General features: G+C 41.1%; 1 protein-coding gene across 2 annotated transcripts in view; it reads right to left on the bottom strand.

Moving 5' to 3' along the window:
- The window catches only part of LOC126470099 (cholinesterase), a 186,229-nt gene that overhangs the window by 7,377 nt on the left and 163,458 nt on the right, over positions 1 to 15,394 (bottom strand). Inside the window, exon 12 of one of the 2 annotated variants that reach the window (XM_050097670.1) lies at positions 9,816 to 9,931. In XM_050097670.1, coding sequence (XP_049953627.1) covers positions 9,816 to 9,931 — 116 coding nt within the window. Of the gene's footprint in view, positions 1 to 9,805; positions 9,932 to 15,394 lie in introns of both variants that reach the window. The other variant, XM_050097679.1, reaches the window with a different exon arrangement.

Genomic DNA, 15,394 nt, shown 5'->3' with positions numbered 1-15,394 from the left:
GGTGGCTCGATGCATGGAGACAGAGGTCAGTGTGCATACATTTTCTATACGCACTGTGACCCAAAGATCGATCCCCTCTTCTCTTAAACAACATGTCGAGAAAAGGTAGTTGGGCCTCTTTTTCAGACTCCATTGTGAATTTTACATTACAGTAGATTGAGTTTAAATGTTTCAGGAAATCTTGAAGTTTCTCTGCTCCAAGTGGCCCCACCAAAACCATGTCATCCAGGTACCAACGGAAAGACGTTACTTTCAACATTGCAGATTCTCATGCATTTTCTTCAAAGTGTTCCATGTATAGGTTTATCATAATAGGCAATAATGGACTACCCATGGGCATGTTCTTGATTTGTTCATAATATTTTTCCACTGAATGGGAAATAAGTATGTGTCAAAATGTGCCTTAAAAGCTTGTACAAAACAGTCGTCAAACTCTTCCACCACTAGCTGCAAAGAATCAGATAGTCGAACTATCATGAGGAGGGAGACTCTATCAAAACTGACCATAATATCTATATCCTGAGCAACAACTTTATTGAGGTGATGTGTAGTCATTGGAGTTATGATTGTGGTGTTTGCACTTTCCCACATATTCGCTGAGAATGCATTTCAAGTATCTGTCCAGCTGGTACATAGGTGAGCCAGTATTACTATGGGCCTTAGAGAAATTCCTTTCTTGTGTACTTTCGGAAGGCCATATAGTCTTGGTGGGTCTGCTACTCATGTTTTAAGAACTTTACACCTACATCTACATACATACTCTGCAATTTATCATACGGTGTGTGGCGGAGGGTACCTCTACCACTACTAGCATCTTCTCTCCCTGTTCCACTCCCAAACAGAACGAGGGAAAAATGACTGCCTATATGCCTCTGTACGAGCCCTAATCTCTCTTATCTTATCTTTGTGGTCTTTCCGTGAAATATAAGTTGGCGGCAGTAAAATTGTACTGCAGTCAGCCTCAAATGCTGGTTCTCTAAATTTCCTCAGTAACGATTCACGAAAAGAACGCCTCCTTTCCTCTAGAGACTCCCACCCGAGTTCCCGAAGCATTTCCGTAACACTCGTGTGATGATCAAACCTACCAGTAACAAATCCAGCAGCCCGCCTCTGAATTGCTTCTATGTCCTCCCTCAATCCGACCTGATAGGGGTCCCAAACGCTCGAGCAGTACTCAAGAATAGGTTGTATTAGTGTTTTATAAGCGGTCTCCTTTACAGATGAACCACATCTTCCCAAAATTCTACCAATGAACCGAAGACGACTATCCGCCTTCCCCACAACTGCCATTACATGCTTGTCCCACTTCATATCGCTCTGCAATGTTACGCCCAAATATTTAATCGACGTGACTGTGTCAAGTGCTACACTACTAATGGAGTATTCAAACATTACGGGATTCTTTTTCCTATTCATCTGCATTAATTTACATTTATATATATTTAGAGTTAGCTGCCATTCTTTACACCAATCATAAATCCTGTCCAAGTCATCTTGTATCCTCCTACAGTCACTCAACAATGACACCTTCCCGTACACCATAGCTTCATCAGCAAACAGCCGCACATTGCTATCCATCCTATCCAAAAGATCATTTATGTAGGTAGAAAACAACCGCGGAGCTACCACACTTTCTTGGGGCACTCCAGATGATACCCTCCACTCTGATGAACATTCACCATCGAGGACAACGTACTGGGTTCTATTACTTAAGAAGTCTTCGAGCCACTCACATATTTGGGAACCAACCCCATATGCTCGTACCTTAGTTAGGAGTCTGTAGTGGGGCACCGAGTCAAATGCCTTCTGGAAGTCAAGGAATATGGCATCCATCCATGGTTTGCAAGATATCATGTGAAAAAAGGGCGAGTTGCGTTTTGCGGGAGCAATGCTTTCTAAAGCCGTGCTGATGCATGGACAGCAACTTCTCTGTCTCAAGGAAATTCATTATATTCGAACTGAGAATATGTTCGAGAATCTTGCAACAAACCGATGTTAAGAATATTGGTCTGTAATTTTGAGGATCCGTCCTTCTACCCTTCTTATATACAGGCGTCACCTGCGCTTTTTTCCAGTCACTGGGGACTTTATGTTGGGCAAGAGATTCGTGATAAATGCAAGCTAAGTAAGGAGCCAATGCAGTAGAGTACTCTCTGTAAAACCTTATTGGAATCCCATCAGGACCTGGTGATTTATTTATTTTCAACCCATTCAGCTGCTTCACAACCCCAGGGATGTCTATCACTATGTCCTCCATATGGGAATCTGTACGAGACCCAAACGGCAATATGTTTATACGATCCTCTTGCGTGAAAGATTCCTCAAATGCTAAATTTAAAATTTCAGCTTTCGTTTTGCTGTCTTCCATTGCCAGGCCAGACTGATCAGTGAGTGACTGGATGGAAGCCTTCGATCCACTTACCAATTTTATGTAAGACCAGAACTTTCTTAGGTTTTCAGCAAGATCTTTTGCTAAGGTATGACGGTGGTAGTGGTTGTATGCTTCAGGCATCGCTCTTTTTACAGCAGCACGAATCTCTGCTAACTTTTGCCTGTCCTCATTCTCCAGATCTTTCTTGTACCGCGAGTGCAACTGTCTTTGCTTCCTAAGTATTCTCCGAATTGCTCTGTTAAACCATGGTGGGTCTTTTCCGTCCGTAACCCACTTTTTCAGCACATACTTGTCCAATGCGTAATTTACAATGTGTTTAAAATTTGCCCATAATTCTTCCACGTCCATCGTACCGGAAGTAAATGAAGTCGATTCATTTACTAAGTGGGATGCTAACAACTGCTTATCTGCTCTTTCTAGTAACAATACTCTCCTAGCCTTCTTGACCGACTTTTTAACTTTTGTAACCATAGTTATAATGACAACATCATGATCACTAATCCCTGTCTCAACACTGACACCGTCCATGAGATCTGGTCTGTTCGTCGCTAACAGATCTAAAATATTTCCATTACGTGTTGGCTGTCGATTCAGCTGCTCAAGACAGTTTTCGGATAATGTGTTCAAAAGTAATTCACACGACGGCTTGTCTGTACCACCTGTGATGAATCCATAGACATCCCAGTCTATACTAGGTAGGTTGAAGTCACCTCCGACTAATATAGCATGATCTGGGTACTTCTGCGATACAGAGGGTCGACTCCCTTTGAATGATTCTAGAACTGTCATGGTGGAACCTGGTGGCCAGTAATAACACCCAACAATTAACTTTATTTCTCATAGCCCTGCTAAACGTGTCCAGATAACTTCACAATCACACTCTACTTTGACGTCAGTAGACACAAGATTTTTGTCAACTGCAATGAAGACATCACCTCCTACGGAGTCTAATCTGTCTTTCCGATACACGTTCCAACCCTCACTAAATGTTTCAGAACTTCCTATCTCAGGGTTCAGCCAGGTCTCAGTCCCAAGAATAATTTGCACGCCACACGCTTCCTGGAGGGCAGTAAATTCAGGAACTTTATTCCGAACACTCTGAAAATTTACTGCTAATATCTTGATAGCTGAAGTGTCTTTACACTGAGCGCGTCCTGATTTCCCTGCCTGCACGTCGACTGGTGAGTGTTCATCAGGACACCTTGCACTACTGCCTAGCCTAAAAAAAAACCATGAGCAAGCCACTGATGTTATATGCTGAGCCTGACTCACTGAATAGAGTTGTCATCTTCCTTTTAATTTTAATTTAATTCATAGGGTTGACAACTATCTGTTTGTATGCAATGTCATTCAAAAGATCAAAACTCCTCATATTGAAGTCCACAAAAGGGCATTGCCCTTGGTGGCTGGTAGCATTACAGTTTCCTTGTCCTCCCACAAATTTCTCTGTGCTATTCGTTCCCCTTGGAAATGTTGGCTCTTGGCATTAGTGCCTTGATAAGTGGTTTTGTGGTAAACCTCTTCTGCTGCTTCCAGCTGGAGAGTTACCAATAGCATATTACATCAGCTCCATGGAGCATGTTGTAGTTTCTCTCCCACTGGAAAGAGCATAAGAAGTTCACCATAAAACAGGGCCACCAGTAGCAGATTACATCAGCTCCATAGAACATGTTGTAGCTTCGTTCCCACCAGAAGCAGCAGAAGAGGTTGGCCATGAAACCTGTAGAGCACTCACTAAGGCACCAATGCTAAGGTCCAATATCTCCGAGAGGGACCTACTGGCCTAAAGAGGACAAGAAAATTATAGTTCTAGCAGTCAACAAGGGCAACACTATCATTCTAATACCCTGTGTTGATTACAATAAGAAGATTTTTGATGTTTTGAATGATGTTGCAAACAAACAGAGATATGTAAACCCTACAAATAAAATCAAGAGAAAGGTGATGACTCTTCTCAATGAGTCATGCTTATCTTTAGCATCATTAACCCTCTGACTGCTGGAGGCACATCATCTGGTTGGCACACTGAGGTGCCACAGCCTGTGGCATAATCCAGCTACCTGCACTGTGTGCCTGTCCCTTGGAGCCACCACCGGGACCAGAGCGGCCTGCGCTGCCCAACCCGCCCTGTGCTGAATACTTCTGCACTTATTATGACTTGCGCAGAGCCAGCATGAATTTTTGGCGACTTTAAGCTGTAATATCTTGGACAAAAGTTTTTGTAAAGAAATCAAATGTGGCTATCTTGTACTTTATGTGGTCTCTTAAGAATAATAATGAAAAGAATTTTACGAGCCATATTCAGCCAGAAAATTATAGGTAAAATCGGCCAAAACAATAGGCGCCAGAAAAAATTTTGAAGTTTGGCCTCTTGCATCTCCTGGAATAATGCTATAGCGAATGTGAAACTTGGCATGTCGTAACTTAACAACACATGGTTATCAAACGTAAAGTTTCATTTGCATAGCACTTTCCAGTAGTGATTGAATTAAGTGCAAAATTGAAGATTTTTTAAAAACGTCAAAAACGCAGTATTTATGTTCTGATTTTGCTACAAAACTATGTTCTGTAAAACATTCCAAGCTGTATAATTGGAATGAAATTTGGGCGCGAAAATCAGGCCTGAAAACAATGTAAACCTTGGATTTGCATATCCAGTACAGTGAACACATGATGAAAATGAAATTTACAGCGCAATAGATTGATAGCACAAAGATACGCAATAAAAATTTTTATCCCCTTACTATTATCCAAATGAAATTTACGGTGCAATAGATTGATAGCACAAAGATGCGCAATAAAAATTTTTATTCCCTTACTATTATCCAATAATCTACAAATTAGTTGAAAACATGTTGATTTTTATGAAAAGACAAAAGCAAAGTATATTCAATACTTCTTTTACAAATACTGTTTTCTATTAACGTTTCAAAGCCAGTCCCATTTGAAGAACCAATTTTAAATCCCCCACCCTCCCCAGAACAGTGAATTTAATTTCCAATATTGACTAAGAACAGAGGCGACGTAGCAAGACAAAATTGCATTGAGAACAGAGTTTTAACTTTGTTATGCTATTTCTTGTTGATCAGAGGCATTTAGTACAAGTAGACCAAATGTGATCTATATTTGTAATACTAAGGATAAAAGAATATAACTGTATATGTTACGTGTTAATAATTTAAATGTATCATATGTAGATTAATATACGGGTTTTGTTACACTGGCGCAATGTACTCGGCGTAATTACATTTGCTGCAGAACAGATATTGTGCCATCTCAGTCACCAGGTCCATTCATTTTTGAGAAAACTGCTACATACGAAGAAGTCAGGCACTGTTTGAATAATATTACTCCTTTTGCATCTGTTTCCCATCATTGTTTTTGATCCAGGCTTTGGACCGGCACTGGCAAAGTTAAAAATAAATTTATATATTTTTTACATTTTTTGCCCTTTGTTTTAGTAATTCATTCAGAAGCGTCAATAAATTTTCTCAGATTTAGTTCCCAGTGATTAGTAGTAATGCTTCTTTGTACGATAAGTCTCAAAGCAGGGCACAACAGATAATAGAAGGTTGCAAGTTTTGCATTGGCATCTAGTTTCCTGGCGCACTTTCTGTTTCATGCAAACCACACATCTACGCATTAGCATATTTTTCTGCAATTGTTCACTCACAATAACAGCCAGAAAATGTCTCCCTGTGAATCACAGTGGATTCTCGTTATTGTAACGCCTTCCCCTACCAGATTTTTTGTGTCTGTAGCATATTTTTCTACAATCTCCCTTACAAGAGAAAGGTGAAACTCTGTGAGTGCCATTTTTTGCCCTGTTACCGACCGGTGGAGAGCATGAGCATTTAGAATGCACAAATCCAAAATGTGAAAAAAATATTTCTTGTCTATTTCACAGTCTTACACACTGATCCCACTGAGCTCAGTAACATGTCACAACGGTCAACTGCACCCATACTCGAATTGTAACCTACAATACATTGCTCTTTCTTTATTTTTTTCACTGGTATTTCTGTCAGTCTTCTCTGTTTCAACCATCTGTGTTGTGTGACTTGTGGTCAACATGCACACCTCTCTCTTAGTGCACCACTTGATAGCAAGGACCTTGTCAGTGGACTTAAACTCAATCTATCCTCATTTTAATTTCTTCTGTAGTTTTGGCATGTTGCACTTATTCTTATGAGCAGTGCCACATGCAGCTGTTCCATGGTTGTGAAGCCAGAGGAACAGGTCTGGGCTGGAGTATCAATTATCCAATTATCCAAATACAGTCCCATAAGTGTTGCTACTACGTCGCCACTTGTCCCTAAATTGTGGAACACAATTTCTGTTGTTGTGCCTGTATATACAATAAAATCCGGAATATATCCACTCTGACAGTTACACAGTACAAATGTCTTTATTCTGAATCTACTTCGCTTGGTTGGAATAAATTGCTTAAAAGATAATTGTCCTTTGAACAGCAAGAAACTTTCATCTATACAATGCTTGTGATGTGGACGAAATGAATTATGAACTAGGTCAACAATCATCCTAATTTTAAATAGACTGTCGCCTCCAGTACTTGCAGAGTTATCACTGAATGTAGCATTCTCAGAAGTAGATAAAAACTGTCTCAGGACATAATTTCACCGAAAACTGTTGTGTTCAAAAGTGTATCTTTGGACCAATAACCACTTAGTTTTAACTTCTTAACTTGTCCCATTAGAAGGCAAATAGCAAAAAAACAACATATTTCCTCAAATCCAGTGTCTTTCCACTTTGATAGTCAAGAATCCACAGATTCTATAGTCTTTTCTCTGATGTAAACATAAAAACAATTTGTTTCATCTGCAATAAATTGCAACAGTTCTTCAGACATAAATATCACAAAAAATGAAAGAATACTTGGATCAGTATCTATCTGACAGTTGTGTCCTGAAGTCAAGTCATCAAAGTAATGGTTAATGGCTGGAAATCGGTTTCTTTCCTGTCACTTAAGCACACTCTTTTCTGAACCGTTTCACTGTCACTTTTTGATTCCTTGGATTCAGAGGAACTGCTAACTATAATTAATGCTTCCCACCTGACGTAAAGAGCTGAGGACTACAGGTTTGAGATTCTGTTGAAGACTCATCACTGCTAGCAACATCAGATAATTCACACTCACTGTCGCTACTAGTGAGCATATCCAGGATCTCGTTTATTTGTGCAACCAGGGCGACATGACATCTGTCCCATAGAAAACAAGAAAACTGGTGAAACCATGGGAGGCAAAGTCAAATTCTGCAAAGTGGCAACAAGGCAATAAACGTATACACATTCTTCAACCATACAGTCAGGCCACTGAATAGCTACTGGGAGAGCTGGGCGGAAAGACAGCTATGCGTGTTTACACGTCTGTCATGCTCAGGTAGCTGTGATGGTACGTGTCAACACGTCCTTAGCGCTGTAGGGAAAACCCAAGGGCCGTGCTTAAACATGTCGGGCGCACCAGGAGAACGGTGAGGCATGACGAGTTAACACGATCCTAGCAGTCAAAGGTTTAAAGGCCTTAACACATGAGCAGCAGTACCACCAAGGCTATATGGCCTTCCTAAAGTACACAATGAAGGAATTCCTCTAAGATCCACAGTTAGTAATACTGGTGCACCTACATACCAGCTGGCAAAATATCTGAATTGCGTTTCTAAAGAATATGTGGGGAAGTGGGAATACCATATTCACAACTATGCTGACTTTGTACATCACCTCAATCAACTGCAAGGGCAGGATACAGATATTATGTCAGTTTCGATGCAGTATCCCTCTTTATGAGTGTTCCATTTCCTGATTCCTTGAGTTCCTTGGAGCTAATCACAGAAAAATTTAATGATTATTTCACAAAACTTTTTAGATATGTTCTGACATCTACTGATTCCCTGTTATACATGGAACACTTTGAAGCAAAGGCACTAGAATCCGCCAAGTTGTGGTGAGATCACATGGAGAGGAAAAACTTCAAAGAGTTCCTGGAACATTTAAACTCTAGCTTACAAAATTAATGTTGGAACTGGGACTAGAGGAACAACTCCCTTTCCTTGATGTGTTAGTTAAGAGAAGACTGGACAGATCGCTGGATCACCAGGGTGTATAGAAAACCTATGCACACTGACCCCTATCTGTATGTGTTGACCTATCACCATCCATCATACAGAAATTCAGTGCTAAAGACTGGTCCATTCAGACAAGGAGACTCCCACCAAAGAATTATAACCTGCAGGAATGGTTGCTCAGATAATTGAACTGAATGGGTCATGCACCTAAAATCAAGAATTTCTGAGAAAGAGGTTGAGACACACTGAAAATTGCTTATCAACATTATCCTGGCCCAATATCAGGAAACATTGGTAGACTCATATGGAAACATGGCATCCAGTTGTATTTCATTTCCTTCATCTAAGACAGAAAGTATTCACTGTAATGTTAAAGATAATTTTGGTCCCAAAATGACTAGTGTCCATTGAATTTCATGCGGATGTATCGTGCCATACATGGGGCAGACTATGAGAAACGCCAAGGAAAGATGCAATGAACATTATCAACACACCCAACTAAAGCACCCATGGAAATCAACTATTGCCAAGCACTGACTCAAATATAATCATGAAAGTAAATGTAATGAGAACAGTGTTGAGATGTAAACACCAAGTTTCTGGGTCAGCATAATTAAGGAGTCTATTGAAATACAGATATCAAAATACCTAATAAACAGGGACAGAGACTTCAATTTATACAAGGCTTGGGGTCCAGCACTTAGTTTATTAAAATCTTGCTGGACATCACATACACCAGAGATGCCAAACATTGAGGGAATTTGCATTTCATGGAACACCGCTGAGAGCTCTGAAAAGCAAAAGAGCGTCAAAGGGCATAGTGGGCACTGTGAATCTCACTCAACTGTAAATAGTAGTGTGAAACAACCACTACCTCGCCATTTGGTTGGAGTCCAGACTGCCAGTAGACAAAACAACAATCCTTGCAGCACCTGAAGATGATGGATGGGTCAGCCATCGAAATATAGTGCAGGAAATGGAAACATCAACTCGATGGAACATCTGGAAGCACACTATTAATAAATTTCACAGAGAATATCTCAGAGATGAATGTAGTGGGTGATATTTATTAAAGTGCCTCTTTAATTTAGTGAAAAACAGCCATTTTGCTTATAAAATGAACATTGCAATAAAATTTTACCAATAATTTCAAATGGAGTCTAATGAGAATTTTGTTAACTACTGTGCACTCAAGTGAATTCAGCAAACACAGGCAAAATTCCTCATCCCAAAGTGATGTGTAAGGATTAGTCACTCTTCCACCAACAAAGCATTAATCTTTATATCAGAAAGCACCTTTACCTGATATTCTGGACATGTATTGAATTACCTGTGCTTACCTCTTGGCATTCCTCCACAGAATGCAACAGATTACTACAATGACAATCAGTAACAGACAAGCACCTGAAACACTCCAGAAAGCTATCTGCAGTGGTTCCTTGGGTTCCCACCAAAACTGAAAAATAGGAGAATATATTTCGTGACAAGTCTCATGAATCAGCTACAACATAACATTTCAATAAATTCTTACTTGGCTGAAATGTTCCCAAGAGTTTATTAATTAGATGTGCAAGAGAATTATTTGTTATAATTATTATGGTGAATACTATTATAGAAGTTTTTATGTGTCATATTTGTTGTGTCTCATTGATAGCGAACCCATATCTGTTGTAATTGTGTATGTAGTTATGTATGTGTGTATGGTCCACATCTCCTCTTAAACCACTCGATCAATTTCAACCAAACTCAACACATATCACTTACAGTATGAAAAGAACCAGTGTGGAAGTAAGAATCATCTGTCTCTCACAGGGATGGGGATGTGGGTGTGGGTGAAAATTAAGTGTAGTTGACAACTTGAAAATTTCCAGACTATATTCATCCAGTATTTGAGAATATGATCATGTAATGACTTGTAACCAAATTTACACATAATTCCAAACCTTTAAGAGCCTTTTGAATAATGAAAGGAATAAAGTTTATTGCTTACTAATTTTTGCTGTTCGTGCAATAAAACTGATGCTTCATAACCTTTTAATTTATTACTTCCTTATTACTAACTCTATCTGCAACACATTTTGCAGGCAGTATTCACATACCACACTAAATCTATTTGCACAAATATATCATTGTATGATGGATGGCACAAAAATGATAGGAAGTCGTAAACTATGATACACGTGAAAAACTGTTGCATGATGTTTTAATTTATTAGTTCTTTGCTACTAACTCTATTTGCAACACATTTTTCACACAGTATCCAAATATACCATTGGACATAACTGCAAAATTTGCAGACTATATCATTGTATGACATATATTGCATGAGATGTGATGTCGTAAACATTGAGCTGCATGAAAACAAAACTGCAGAGCGAAATTTGCTAGAGATACAGGTAAATATGCGAACAAGTATGTGTGAAATACGTTAAATATTTGTGAAATACAGGTAACATGTACATATATGGGCAAAGCCACAACTGAAAAGCTTCTCTTTAAACCCAGGATCGATTCATATATTCCTTACTACTTGGAAAGAAATGTTTTTGGGGTAAGAACCAGCAACATCCTATAAGGTTGTGGTGATAACCTGAAGAGTGAAGGGGAATGGGGGGGGGGGGGGAGAGAAGATGGACACAGATGGGGGGAGGAGGAGATGAACAGAGAAGGAGGGAAGAGGGAATGCACAAAGAAAGGGAAGAGGAGGAGAGGGATAGAGTGAGGGGAGAAGAGGAGGTGTACAGAGAGAGAGGAAGACGAGTAGAAGGAGGAGGACCTGGACAGAGAGAGAGGGGGGTGGGGAGGAGAGCAGACAGCCAGAGAATGGTGACAGGAAGAGATGGACAAAGAGAGGGAGAAGAGGAGATGGACAGAGAGGAGATAGAGGAGGGAGGATGAGATGGACTTACAGAGGTGAGGAAGGGAAGGAGCAGATGGACAGAGAGAGGGTGGAGGAACAGATGAAGAGAGGGGGGGGGGGGGGGGGAGAGCGAGGGAGAAGATGGTCAGAGAGTGTGGGAAGGAGGAGGTGGACTAATAGAAGACTGGAATAAACACATATCCAGGCAACACTGGATACTTAGCTACTAAACTATAAAATTAAAAGTTCTACTACAATATGGAATGAATAACTGTAACCCAGATGAGAATGGTCCAAAAATAAGATACACTTGAAATAAATGTATGAAAGCCTCATCTCAATAACAACTGGTCATAAAATCACCCATTTCTATCTTAAGATATTTCTTTACAATCAAAAGGTACTTACACATCCTACAGCCAAGGGATTTAGTGGAAGACAGGCACATTAAAAGGACTGAACTTGTAGCTAAAGTTTCAGACAAGGTCCTTCATCACAGCTATTAACATACACACACAAAAACACACAAACACAACTCTACATTATTGTCAATGTCAATCAGGTTGCAGTGCTATGTTAATTTTTAAGTAAGGACTTTGAAAGTGTAATTACAAGTCCAACATTCTTATGTGCTTGTCTACTGCACATCACATCACTGTCTGCATTCCACATAGGACCTGCCAGTAGCGCATTAGAATTTTTTATTATTGAAATGAATTTTTATTAGACATTTCACTATGGCGCTTTCCAGCTGTTAATTGCGGATGACAGTTTTCAAAAAGAATAACTTCCTCTACTTAACATGGCAGATGAATGAAAAAAAAATGACTGCAGAGTCATGTACAACTCTCATCAGATTAAAGCTTCTACTCTGTAAGTATGGTGTCTTACACTTGATAGCAAAATTATGTTACCATGATAATATTCTAAGTATACTCATGGAATATATAGGTCAAATTTTAGCTCTGAGCTCCCTTTCAGAGGAATTATGGAAACCTTTAATCATGTCCCAAATAATGACTGAGAGAGAACAAATAGTGAAGTCTAGTGTTAAATTTAGAATTTTGCAGAACTTCATTCATTAACAAAGTTCCTTTTTTACAAGAATGTGTTTGTTCATTAAAATCAATAGCAATCGTAGGCTTCGCCAGGTTTTCAGAACATTAATACATCCTAGGCATTTAAAACTGCAGTACCAGATAGGATTGCAAATAGTGACATTTCAAACAATGGAAAATCCAGGATGGAATGTAACAATATTGAGAAGGAAAGTTGCTACTCACCATATAACAGAGATGCTGAGTCCCAGAGAGGCACAACAAAAAGACTCTCACAATTATAGCTTTCAGCCACTAAGGCCCTCTTCAACAATCGACACACGCATGTGTGCGCATGCGCACGTGCTCTCTCTCTCTCTCTCACACACACACACACACACACACACACACACACACACACACACACGTCTGTGCAGTCTCAGGCAACTGAAACCACATTGCGAGCAGCAGCACTATTGCATGATGGGAGTAGCTACTGGGTGGGGGTAAGGAGGAGGCTGGGGCGGGGAGGGGGAGAGATACTATGGTGGGGGTGATGGACAGTGAAGTGCTGTAGGTTAGACGGAGGGCAAGGGAGAGCTGGGGAGGGGGATGGGGTAGTGACAGGAAAGGAGAGAAATAAAAAGACTGGGTGTGGTGGTGGAATGACAGCTGTGTAGTGCTGGAATGGAAACAGGGAAGGGGCTGGATGGGTGAGGACAGTGACTAACAAAGGCTGAAGCTAGGAGGGTTACTGGAACGTAGGATGTGTTGAAGGGAAAGTTCCCACCCGTGCAGTTCAGAAAAGCTGTTGTTGGTGGGAAGAATCTATATGGCACAAGATGTCAAGCAGCCACTGAAATGAAGAATATCATGTTTGGCAGCATGTTCAGCAACAGGGTGGTCCACTAGTTTCTTGGCCACAGTTTGTCGGTGGCCATTCATGCAGACAAACAGCTTGTTGGTTGTCATGCCTACATAGAATGCAGCACAGTGGTTGCAGCTTAGCTTGTAGATCACATGACTAGTTTCACAGGTAGCCCTGCCTTTGATGGGATAGGTGATGTTAGTGACCGGACTGGAGTAGGTGGTGGTGAGAGGATATATGGGACAGGTTTTGCATCTAGGTCTATTACAGGGATATGAACGATGAGGTGAGGGATTGGGAGCAGAGGTTGTGTAAAGATGGATGAGTATATTGTGTAGGTTCGGTGGACATTGGAATACCACTGTAAGAGGTGTGGGAAGGATAGTGGGCAGGACATTTTTCATTTCAGGGCATAATGAGAGATAATCAAAATCCTGGCACAGAATGTAATTCAGTCGTTCCAGTCCTGGGTGGTACTGAGTTATGAGGGGAATGGTCCTCCATCGCCAGACGATGTGACTGTGGGAGGTGGTGGGAGACTGGAAAGATAAGGCACGGGATATTTGTTTTTGTACAAGGTTGGGAGAATAATTATGGTCAGTGAAGGCTTCTGTGAGACCCTCGGTATATTTCAAGAGGGACTGCTCTTTACTGCAGATGCAGTGACTGTGGGTGGCTAGGCTGTACGGAAGGGCCTTCTTGGTTTGGAGAGGGCAGCAACTGTCGGAGTGGAAGTATTGCTGGTGGTTAATAGGTTTGATATGGACAGAGGTACTGATGTAGCCATCTTTGAGGTGGAGGTTGATATCTAGGAATTTGACTGGTTGGGTTGATTAGGACCAGGTGAAGCAAATGGGGGAGAAGTTGTTGAGGTTCTGGAGAAATGCGGACAGGGTGTTCTCACCTTCAGTCCAGATAGCGAAGATGTCATCAATGAATATGAATCAGGTGAGGGGTTTAGGATTCTGGATGTTTAGAAAGGATTCCTCTAGATGGCCCATGAATAGGTTGACATAGGATGATGCCTTGCAGGTGCTCATAGACATACCCTGGATTTGCTTGTAGGTAATGCCTTCAAAGGAGAAGCAATTGTGGGTGATGGTATAGTTGGTCATTGTGACTAGAAAGGAGGTTGTTGGTTTGGAATCCGTTGGGCGTTGGGAAAGGCAGTGTTCAATAGCAGTAGGGCCATGGGCATTAGGAATGTTAGTGTACAGGGAGATGGCATCAATAGTATTGAGCAGGGCACCATGTGGTAAAGGGACGGGAACTGTGGAGAGTTGGTGGAGGAAATTGTTGGTATCTTTTATATAGGATGGTAGGTTCCAGATAAAAGGTTGAAGGTGGTGGTCTGTGAGAGTATGAGAGTAGAGATTCTCTCAGAGGGGGTGGGGGTTGGGGGGGGGGCACAATAACTGGCCACAATGGGGTACCCTGAGTGGTTAGGTTTGTGAGCTTCAGGAAGCATGTAGAAGGTAGGAGTGCGGGGAGTGGTACCAGTGAGCAGCGAGATGGACTCCAGGGAGAGGTTCTGGGATGGGCCTAAGGATTCAAGTAGTGACTGGAACTCCTGCTGGATTACTGGAATAGGGTCTCTGTGGCAAGGTTGTTGGTGGAAGTATCTGACAGCTAGTGGAGTCCTTCCGCCTGGTAATCCTTGCAGTTAAAAACAACAGTGGTGGAGCCTTTGTCCACAGGTAGGATTACAAGGTCAGGATCAGTTTTTAGATGTTGGACAGTGGTCTTTCTGTGGATGTAAAGTTAGTTTGCATGTTGAGGGATTTGGGAAATGATGGTGGGGCAAGGTTCAAGATAAGGAATTCTAGAAAGTAAACAGGGGGTTGTTTGGGGGCAGTGGGGGGTGGATCACGGTTGGATGGAGGAGTGAACTGACTTGAGAAATGTTCAATATTGGTCTTTGTGTGAGTCTGTTTGGTAGTGTTGGTGGCAAAAAGGTGTTTCCACTGTAGGGACCACGAGGAGGAGAGAAGGTCTTTAAGTTCTGCATAAATGAATTTGGGAGTGGGGCAAAAGGTGTGACATTTTGTATATTAAGATTGAACAGTACAATAGGGAAAATGCATGATCAAATTTGTATGTGGTCTCGGAGTACAGAAGGTGCGAAATTTATATCTAGACCTGCCCCTTGTGGCA

The sequence above is a fragment of the Schistocerca serialis genome, chromosome 1, assembly GCF_023864345.2.
Source record: "Schistocerca serialis cubense isolate TAMUIC-IGC-003099 chromosome 1, iqSchSeri2.2, whole genome shotgun sequence".
In the NCBI taxonomy this organism is placed as follows: Eukaryota; Metazoa; Arthropoda; class Insecta; order Orthoptera; family Acrididae; genus Schistocerca; species Schistocerca serialis.
Note: the sequence above shows the minus strand (reverse complement) of the source record. Positions and strands in the feature narration are given on the sequence as shown.